Source organism: Tribolium castaneum, unplaced genomic scaffold (assembly GCF_031307605.1).
Source record: "Tribolium castaneum strain GA2 unplaced genomic scaffold, icTriCast1.1 ptg000082l, whole genome shotgun sequence".
In the NCBI taxonomy this organism is placed as follows: Eukaryota; Metazoa; Arthropoda; class Insecta; order Coleoptera; family Tenebrionidae; genus Tribolium; species Tribolium castaneum.
In genome coordinates this window covers 18,930-29,550 of record NW_026986679.1, presented here as the reverse complement: position 1 = coordinate 29,550, position 10,621 = coordinate 18,930, and the positions used below count along the sequence as shown (strand labels likewise).

General features: G+C 41.9%; 1 protein-coding gene across 1 annotated transcript; it reads right to left on the bottom strand.

Annotated features, from left to right (window-relative positions):
• Positions 1–6,712: 6,712 nt before the first annotated feature.
• On the bottom strand, positions 6,713–8,106 carry LOC135267724 (uncharacterized). The gene is made up of 2 exons (XM_064359689.1): positions 7,053–8,106; positions 6,713–6,841 (listed from the first exon to the last, which is right to left on the bottom strand). Exons 1-2 carry the CDS (start codon positions 8,104–8,106, stop codon positions 6,759–6,761), a joined length of 1,137 nt encoding a protein of 378 aa, XP_064215759.1. The 3' UTR covers positions 6,713–6,758.
• Between the last annotated feature and the right edge of the window lie 2,515 nt (positions 8,107–10,621).

Below are 10,621 nucleotides of genomic sequence, written 5' to 3'. Positions count from 1 at the left end.
GTTTTCTTTATCTGTAGATATTATAGCTAATAAAGATGCGTAAATTTTCTAGATCAGGCAACTAACATTTTAAGCATTGTCATAAAATTGTCATTTTTTGACTATTTTTCATTTGGAAGTATATTAAGTATTTAATATAAATACTTTTTTTTTGTTTTAATCAGTTATTATTAATTCTATTACATTTATTTTTTTGTTTTGTTTTTACTTTCCAATATTAAAGCTTCTGTACTAATAATATTAGCTTTGTTTGCGTAGGATATTTAGGACTAATCCTAAATTAGTCCAAGACTCATTTAAAGCGCATGTGCGGTTCTGAACCAGCTATGGATTATCGTTTACCACAAACAATAATATACCGTTGTCAAGTATACAGTAAATGTTTAAAAATCGGAAAACCGCAAAAAATTATCACACATTTATAAAAGAGAAACATTGGTACAAAAAAGTGTAAAATGTAAAAAACTACTCATTTTCACATTCACAAAAGTTATTTTACAAATAATTTCGATTTAGTAATATATTAAATAAATCTCAATAATAAAATAGACAGTAAAGCACCAAAACACGAGAGTAACAAAGACAAAACCGCTTTCGTCAACTGCGCAAGTCTAGAACTAAAAATCTTTGATCGAATGAACATGAAGATCGTTTGGACTGGTTCTGAACTGATCCGGTATCTAGGTTATATTCTCGACCGTGAACGACGGCCTGTAACTAAAAGTTCAGGTTTTTTTCTCATATGTACTGTGCATGCAATTAATGCCAGAACAAGCTCATCGATCGCTATCGTGAACAAAGCTTTTGATTCCCTATCTGTATACCTATGACTAAACGTAATTATCATAGTAAGATATTATTTTATTTATCTGTTTAAGGTTTGAGTATAATTGTACAAGTACAAGTATAGAGTTAAGAAGATAAAGTCAGGTTAGGTCAGGTCAGATCAGGTCGGGTCGGGTCGGGTCAAGTCGGGTCGGGTCGGGTCGGGTCGGGTCGGGTCGGGTCGGGTCGGGTCGGGTCGGGTCGAGTCGAGTCGAGTCGAGTCGGGTCGGGTCGGGTATTAGAGAGGGGTATTGAAAATGAAGAAATATAAGCAAAAACTTATAAGTGTGCAGAGGAAACTCCTTCGGCCCACATCTTGACTACGCACTCGCGAAGGGTAAGATAGCCACGGGAATGCTGAGATCTCTCGTATGTCGGCGGAGCGCGTTGTCAATTGACAACAAGCTCTTGTTGTACAAATCAGTGATCCGACCTACCATGACTTATGCTTCTGTGGCTTGGGCGTTCGCGCCCTGTAAGACTCGGATGCATAAGTTACAAACTTTCCAAAACAAATTTCTCCGTCAAGCATTCAACGCCCCGTGGTTTGTTCGCAACAACCAATTGCACCGAGAGGCGAAGATGCCGACGATGGAGGAATTCTTCCGTGAGACCGCCGAGCGAGCCTTTTCGAAGGCGGAAGCCCACCCGAACCCCCTGGTGCGAGAGGCCGTTGACTACGACGAAAACGGTCCGTCCAGATGCAAGAGGCCAAGGATGGCTCTCTTGTGATCGAAAAATGCCTTCTCACTCAGATCTTCCGAATCTGGTAAGCATCAAATGTCATTGCCACATTTATCTGTCGCAGCTCTTTTCAGATTCCATCAAATGGATCACTTCGGGGGAATCCCCGGAGCGCCCTCTTCTTTTCTTCTGGCGCCATGCAAACCGGCATGGCTACCCAGCGTGCGTTCAGGTATGAAGGACCAATGGTTCCGATCCCTAAGGTGACGCGAGGGGTTTTAGTGGGTATTGTCGGCTTGCACATTTACCGACCGAGTCCCACATAACCAGACCTAGTCTGGTATGCGTAAAAGCATTTCCCCTCAGATAATAGCAGAGGTCGCTTCTGGCTTCTATCGCCTTTCAAATTAAAGACAGTAGGAAGGTACTTGATAGAACAGGCAACAAGCATAAAGTGATAGAGCAATCTATCACGGCATGGCAAGCCAGATGGGACAACAGTTCCAAAAGAAAATGGACGCATCGCATCGTCTTATCTCGAACATAAGTCGGTAGATGGAAAGGAGAAAACCTGTGAGACAGGTAAATTACTACCTAATACAGTTTTTAATAGGACATAAGGCTTTTCTGTCATATCTACACCGTATGCATCGAGCAGATGATGACCGCTGTGTATACTGCAACGAGGAAGATACAGCCGAACATGTGTTTTTCGAAAACATGTGTTTTATCAACGCGATGCCATTCGATAGAAGTGGGAATTACAAATAAGTAATAAACTTATACATGATAATCTAGTTGAAAAAATGCTCGAGAACAATGAGCATTGGAGAACAGTACAGAAATTTACAGAGGAGATTTATAAAACTAAGAAAATGGGGGAAGAAGGAAGAAATCAATGTTCGAAAAGCTCTGATTCTTCGTAAACGAAAAGACGTAGAAAAATGCCCGCTGAGGGACCTAGATCATCTGCCGTAGGAGGCGGCCAGAAGATGTCTTGGGAACCAGCGTGCACGATCTAAGAACGGAGGCGCTAATTCCTGGAGAAAAAGAATAAGCTTTCACTCCTGACGGTATGGTCAGGTCAGGTCAGGTCAAGTGGCTGAGATGGGTGGCTTAGATTCTATACATTAGATATACCTTTTTCATTGCCTAGTATGGTTGAAAGTGTATTTTGGACATTTAAAAAAACCATACAAATCTTAAGAATGCATCAAGTTCAAGAAAATCTAAGAATGCTTCTCCTGTAGAAATGTCATAAAAAGATATTGGAAGATTAGAAATAATAGTTGTCTGAGATAGTTCAAGCATTAATAATTTTAAAATAGCAAACACATTATATCTTTGATCAAGTTTTGGGTATGGGAAAAAATTGACAAAAACACATTTTCTGAGCACAGAAGCTCGCCGGAAAAACGAAAACTGAACAATGTAAGGAGCTGTTTTAGCGCAATTCTTTAGATTTTATACGACAATTTAAAAAAAGTAAATTTTAGTCTATTTTCCAATTTAAGAAAAAAATACACTGGAAAAAATATAACGAAAATTTTCAAGATATCACAGCTCTAAAAAACTTGGTTTAAAAAGTTACCAGAATTGACCCACATGGATGGGATTCCAAACCCCGATTAACCAAGTGTATGTAATAAAAAGGTAGTTATAGTAAAAAGTAATCAAAAAATTGTTTTGCTAAATTATTGTTTTCTATGTGAGGCCATAAATTAATCATTCCACTCTTGTATATAGTTTTATAAATCGAATTTATAACAAACATTTAGGGTAGATATCTACTATAAAAGATTTGTTTATTATAATAAATTGTTAGTTAATTTCTTTGAGGAAAGTACTATTGATCTATTTATTTTTTATAATTATTAATAATAACTATTAGTGTACCTATTAATAGCGCAAAGTTGTACCTTTGTCGATTGAAGCATTTTCTCAAAATCGACAATATAAATTTGCGCTCGCAACACACATACACAAAACTTTTTCTGAATCTCCAAGTATTAACAATATACCATAATATTCAGAACAAAACCATGTAACAATTTATTAAAATTGGCAATTATTTATTTTCTGTTTACTCGTTGTTACTAGTAACTATAGCTAGTTACAAAAATCACTGGACATTTGATTTCAAAAAAAAAAAAATAATAATAATAATAAAAAATAAACAAAATGGGAGAACAAGCGTTTTTTTCAGTTATGTCGCTTTAAAGCGACAAAGTGACAGTTTTGGAGAAACGTCAACCTTACGTTGCTAATATAGACATTATAATATGTAATAATTATAAATGACAGCACAACAACTTATACTTATTTTAAGAAATCCGCGTCTTAATTATGCACCCAAATATAATACTAAATATTAAACTAAAAAGGATGTACAAACGAGAGAATGTTATAAATATTTTTTAAATTTCTAATTTAAGAGTTCGTCGCTGCTCCTTTCAGATTCCATCAAATGGATAACTTCGGGGGAAAACCCGGAGCGCCGTCTTCTTTTTTTTCTAAGGCAACACGGCATGGCATGGCTGCCCAGGGTGCGTTCAGGAATGAAGAACCAATGGTTCCGATTCCTCAGGTGAAATTGAATTCGTATCAGAATATGTAGTATTGTTTGTAATGTAATAACTAAAAAAAATGAAATTAAGACATATAGAAGAAACACTAAAGAGAGTTAAGAATTTGATTAATCCGAGATGTTACTTTCCTGCTATTTCTTGATTTCTTTTGCGTCGCACTTTTACCGATGTAATTTGTTTTTGCTGTTTCATTTTAAATTTAATTTAAAAAGAGCTTCGATTGATAAAAAAAAATCTAGATTTGAGTGGTCGGTCATTAGATTTATTTTTTACTTAATGAAACAAATTTTATTTACTTTTAAATGTTAATTGTGGTTCTGAAAAGAACCGATTTCATTTTTTTCTTCTTTTTAAACGATGAAAGAAAAAACTTCTCTATTTTGAACTTGTGTATTTGGTGACGGCTTTGGTACCTTCAGAGACTGCGTGCTTTGCCAATTCACCAGGCAACAAGAGACGAACCGCTGTTTGAATTTCCCGGCTCGTAATCGTCGAACGCTTGTTGTAATGCGCAAGACGAGAAGCTTCAGCGGCGATCCGTTCAAAGATATCATTAACGAAACTGTTCATGATGCTCATCGCCTTGCTCGAAATACCGGTATCGGGGTGTACTTGCTTCAATACCTTATAAATATAGATTGCATAGCTTTCCTTCCTCCTGCGCTTCTTTTTCTTGTCGCTCTTCGAAATATTCTTTTGAGCTTTTCCAGCCTTTTTCGCTGCTTTACCGCTTGTCTTTGGTGGCATATTTTTTAATATTTCTAATCTTAATAAAGAAAAAAAAAACACGACACAAACGAACTGTAATACGCACAACGAACACAAAATATACCTGTCAACTTGAAAGTTCAAGCTAAAATCATGGTGCACTAATTCAATTCAAATACGTTTATTCAAAATAAATTACATTTCAAAAGGGATTTTGATAAAATATATACAAGATATTTATAACTTAATCTACGAGTCCGGACTGTTTTAGGCTTTTGGCCTCTTCAGTCAAGGAAATGGATGAATGTTGTGTGGGAGTGTGTGTGTCGTCGGGTGGTGAGTGAAAGAGTGAGAAGTTTGGGGCTCGTAGGAAGCTGTGGATGTGGATGTCGTCGTGGGTGTCTTGTCGGTGTCGTCAGTGGCGTCTCATTGTGAGGGGCGTCTCTTCAACGAGAAGTTGAAGATTGTCGGGCAGGTCGGGGTACAGCGCTGAGAGAAGCGCCGTGGGTGGATGGGGCAGTTTTCTTCTGGGGATCCGGGGGACTCGGTTGCGAAGAGTGTTGTCGCGTGTGAGAAACTTATGTGAAGTGTTGAGTGTGTTTTGGGCAATTGTGTTGTTGTTGTTGAGTGTGCGTTTGATGTAGTTTTGTTGGAGTTTGTGAAGACGGTCTGTGATGGGGGTGGTGTTTGTGTCCTGGTGGAGGGAATTGCTGGCGTGGAAGCGGTCGAGGCGGTGAATTCGGCGAAGGATTTGTCGTTCGCATGTGGCAATGCGATGTGTCTTGGTGTGTGGGAGAGATGCGTAGATGGGGGCTCGGTACTCGATGACGGGTCGGATGAATGTGTTGTAGGTGTGGAGAAGAGTGCGGGAATGGCACCCTTGGAAGTTTCCCATGAGATGGCGGAGGAGGTTGGATCGGTTGCGGACTTTCTTGAGCGTGTTCTGGAGGTCGGTGTCGAGTGAGCATGTGTGTGTGTAGGTGATTCCTAGGTACCTTGTGGATGGCACAAGGTCGATGGGTGTGTTGTCGAGTGTGATGGTGATGTCGCGTGGGTCGAATTTCTTGTTTCGTGTGAGGTTGGGGTGTTTGAAGAGGATGGCGGTGGATTTTGTGGGGTTGATCTTCACTCTCCACTTGCGAGTCCATGTGGAGATCTGGTTGAGGAGGGGCTGCAGGGTCCTGGAGGCTGAGGCGGCGGTGGTCCGGGATGTCCAGAGGGCGGTGTCGTCGGCGAAGAAGCGGGTTTTGGTCTGGTGAAGATCTGAAACAGGAAAATCAGAACTGTAAAAAATGTAAAGAATGGGCGACAGAACGGAGCCTTGAGGGACCCCGGAGAGAAGGGGGACGGGATAAGAAAAGGAATTTTGGACTTTGACTTTGCAGGAGCGGTTTGAGAGAAAAGAGTCGATTAATTTGATGAAGTTGAGGTTGATGTTGTGGGAAAGAAATTTTTGGATGAGACCATCGTGCCAAACACGGTCAAATGCACGTTCGACGTCCAAGAAGACGGCTAGTGTGCACTGGCCGAGATTGGCACTCCGGGTTGAGTCGGTGAAGAGTTCGAAAGTGGGGTCGGAAGTGGAGCGATGGGGGCGAAAACCGAATTGTTCAGGGGGCAGTAGGTTGTTTTCTTCGAGAGTGTGTCGGAGACGAGAGGCAAGAATTGTTTCGAAGATTTTTCCCAGAATGTTGAGGAGAGAGATGGGACGATAAGAAAGTGGGTTGTTGGGGTCTTTGTTGGGCTTGGGAATCATGATGGTGGTGGCTTCTTTCCATGGGGTTGGAAAGTGACCGGAATTGAAGCAAGAATTGTAAATTGTGGTGATGGATGTGATGGCTGTGTCAGGGAGATGTTTGAGAAGAATGGGTTTGATCTGGTCTGGTCCTGGGGCTTTCGAGTTCCTCAGCCGGATAATGAGGGCTTTGATCTCGTCGTTGGTGGTTGGAGCGGTCAAGTCCGGGTTGTCGGGTGGAAAGTCTGGGTCGGGGTCTGGGTCGAGGTCAGCGTCGTAGTCAAGTCGGGGGAGGTTTTGCCTGAAACGGAGCGTGTTGTTAGTGACTGTGTTAAAAAAGTGTTGGTTGAAATGTGGGTCATTGGGGACTTGGTGGATGTTTTGGAGGGTAGCAGCAAAACAATTTGCTTTGTCTTGTGGGGTGTTAAAAATGGTGTTGTTGACTGACAAATGGTGGATGGGGTGAGATTTTCGGCCTGTGAGTGAATTGAATTTGTCCCAAAACTTTTTACCGTCTCGGTAATCGAGGGAGCTACAACTGTTTGACCAGTGGGCAAGACGAAATTGGTTGATGTCACGTCTTATTTGTGCATTGAGACGGTTAAAGACAGTTTTGAGGACTGGAGATCTGGTTTGCACGAATTCGCGATAAATTCGGCGTTTGACTCGGATGAGGGCAAGGATTTGAGGGGGCAATGGTTTGCGATTTGTTGGAATGTGTTTGATGGGTACAAAAAGTGTTTGAGCTTGTTTGATGAGTTGTGTTAGTTGTGTTACTTGTGTGTCAATGGTGTTGGGGTCAAGTGTGTCGTCAATGTGTGGGAGGTTGTTTGTGATGTAATTTTGAAAGTCGGTCCAGTTTGTGTTGTTGAAATCGAAAATGGGGATGTGCGTGGGTCGCGGTTGGGGGCCTTGAAGTGTGAAGTTTGAGACAAGAGGGAGATGATCGGAGGTGACTGTGGTGCCAATGAAAGAGTCTGTGTTTGTGATGTGTGTGAGATTATCGGTCACAATGATGTGGTCTACGATCGATGTGCCAACGTGATTGATGAGTGTGGGAAATTGATTTCGAAGACGACAAAGAGGAAGAGTGTTGAGAGAGCGTGTGAGGTGTCTGCCGTTTGTGTTTGAAATTGTGTCACCAAAATCGGTGTGTCGAGCGTTGAAGTCTCCGAGAATGACTGCGTGTCTGAATGTGGAAGTGTAATCGAGGAGTTGGGTACTGACGGTTTCGAGAGGAGGATTGTAATAACAAATAAACAGAATGTTTAAATTGTTAATGTGAATGGTGGCTGCAACGGCTTGAAGGTGGTCAAGATGGGGGGGTAAGATGTGTTGAGATGAAGCGAGTGAAGTTGAGACAAGAAGTGTGACGCCGTGTTTGGCTCGGGTTGTGGGGCTGGGTTTGTTGTAGGAGTGGAAGCCTGTGATGTTTACGGGTCGTTTGGATTGTGTCTCTGTGATTGCTGCGATGTGAATTTGGTCGATGTGTAGAAAATGTCTCAAGGAGGCAAATTTACGAGAAATCCCTCCCGTATTGACTGTGGCGAAATTCAGAGAAGCCATTTTTGAAACGGGGGCCAGAAGGATTCACCGAAATGGTGGATTTATCCAAAAGTGAAGTGAATTTTGTTTGATGAGTGTGAGATTTTTAGATCGCGTCGGAGACAAGCGCGAGCGGAATGTTCGAGAACAGATTGGATTTTCTGTTTCTCGAACGGAAAAAGGTCAAAAAGGGTTTTTGTGATGAAGCGTAGGAATTGACGGGCAGAAACGAAGGGTTCGCGCTCGTCGGAGTCGTCGTCAGAATTTTCGGGATCGAATTCCTTGTCAACGATTTTGATGGGAACGACGGGGGTTTCTGGGGTCATTTGGGAGGGTTTGATAAATTGGGGGCAATCTCGGGACCAGGCGGGGTGATTCCCCTGGCATTTGGGGCATTTGGGGTTTGAAACTGCGGAAGGGCACGGTTTTGACCGATGATTGTCGGGGCAAGTGGGGCAGATGGGCTTGTTGGGGCATTGGGAAAAAGAATGGCCAAATGTGAAGCACTTGGCGCACTGGAGAGGGGCTGGTTTTGGGGGGTGCGACGGCTCGCAGGGGTGAACGTGGCCGAAAAGTGAAAGGCCATTTGACAGGAGTGTGTCGATCGCCGTTTTGTCCGGTGTCACGATACGCATGAGAGGAGTTGGTTTGTTGGTTTTGGCGGAAATGATGCGCCAAACTTTTTGAATGTGGAAATTATTCAGGGCTGAAATGACGTCTTGGGGTTCGATGTCAGAGCTGACGTCTCTGACAACGATGGAAAAAGTGATAGGTTTGGGTTCGATTTGGGGTAGGAGGCGTGTGGGGTTTAAGAGTTTGAACTGGATTTTCGAGCCAGGGAAGCCAGCTTGAAGCGTTGAAATTTGGTTAGGGGTAAGTTGCCTGGAAAGAACAAGAAGAGCGGATTTGTTGTAATTGACTTTTAGAGAGTCAATTTGGTGGAGGCCGAGTGAGATGAGGTGAGAGTAAAAGCTTTTTTGAGTGGCGAGTGGGGCAGGGATGTTTTGGATTGAGTAGCGAAATGAGAGTTTTTTTGAAGTGGTAGTTGAAGACGATTTTTCCGAAGTGGTAGACGAAAAGGATGCTGATGTTTCGGAGTTTGATGGTGAGGGTGTGCGTGAACGTTGTTGGGTGTGTTTTGTGGATTTTAATGTAGTGGCGTGAGTTTGTGGGGGTGGCAAAATTTTTTTGTCCATAAGGGACGGAATGGGTTTGTTTTGGGGAAGCGTTTTTGGAGAGTTTGCAGAAGACGGAAGTGAAGTGGGTAGGTTGAGGGGTTTTTTTGGTGAGTGTTTCACCGGGCCCTTGGAGCGGAGCCGACGCTCGTTCTCCATTGTGGAAACTTTTGCAATTTATCACTTTGGATTTCACTGTCACTTCACTTAGCAAACAATCGAGTGGCTGAGCGATCAGAGTCAGCGCAGAGACTCGATGTGTTCACCTCGAGAACGCGAAAGGAACTGATGGTGCACTACTTGTTAAAAATGTTTTATATACGAATTTACTCCGAATCAAGACCCCACCTTTTAGTATAATCATCCAGTCAGAAATACGACTTCTCTATAAGTAACCGTATAAATACGAAGCCAGAAACGCAACTTTAGTCATTCGCAGTCGCAGTAGTAGCATACAAGTTATACGCGCAGCATATTCTTATAGTTTATTTTGACTTTTCCATAAACTACGAAAACCACCATCATATCAACATGTCTGGACGTGGAAAAGGAGGAAAGGTAAAAGGAAAAGCCAAGTCTCGTTCGAGCAGGGCCGGTCTTCAGTTTCCTGTTGGAAGAATACATCGTTTACTTCGTAAAGGTAATTACGCCGAACGAGTCGGTGCCGGTGCTCCAGTTTATTTGGCGGCTGTGATGGAATATCTTGCCGCTGAAGTTCTTGAATTGGCTGGAAATGCTGCTCGTGACAACAAAAAAACTCGTATTATTCCACGTCATCTTCAATTGGCCATCAGAAATGACGAAGAATTAAACAAGCTCCTTTCCGGTGTGACAATCGCTCAAGGTGGTGTTTTACCCAACATCCAGGCGGTCCTTTTGCCGAAAAAAACCGAAAAGAAACCATAAACAGCTAACTGTTGTCTCTCTAGTTGCTGTGAGAAGCAGCAAGCTACAAAAAAATAATAATATCGGCCCTTCTCAGGGCCATCATTTTTTTAACAAATAAAAAAAAGAATCACAAACTTTTTTTAAAGAGTAAATAAACATACCTACTTAAAGTTACATAAAACTTGGCAAAAATTTATTGCACGATTTAAAAAAAAAAAAAGAGCACTCAAGATGTTTTATTTTCTTAATAGTTTAAAAGCAGGTAAATTTTTATTGCCTCTCCTAGACGGCGAGCTACACGCCGCGCCGGTGGGGGGCTAGCTAATCCATGTATATCGGTTAGGCTTTGATGTTTTCTTTCTTTAGTGGTAATTATTATTTATCTCTGAAAAGTCAAAATTCATCCCTTTAAGGAAAAGCATACGATTGATTAAACAACAAAGTCATAAAAACCACACAACTTTATTTGTTAC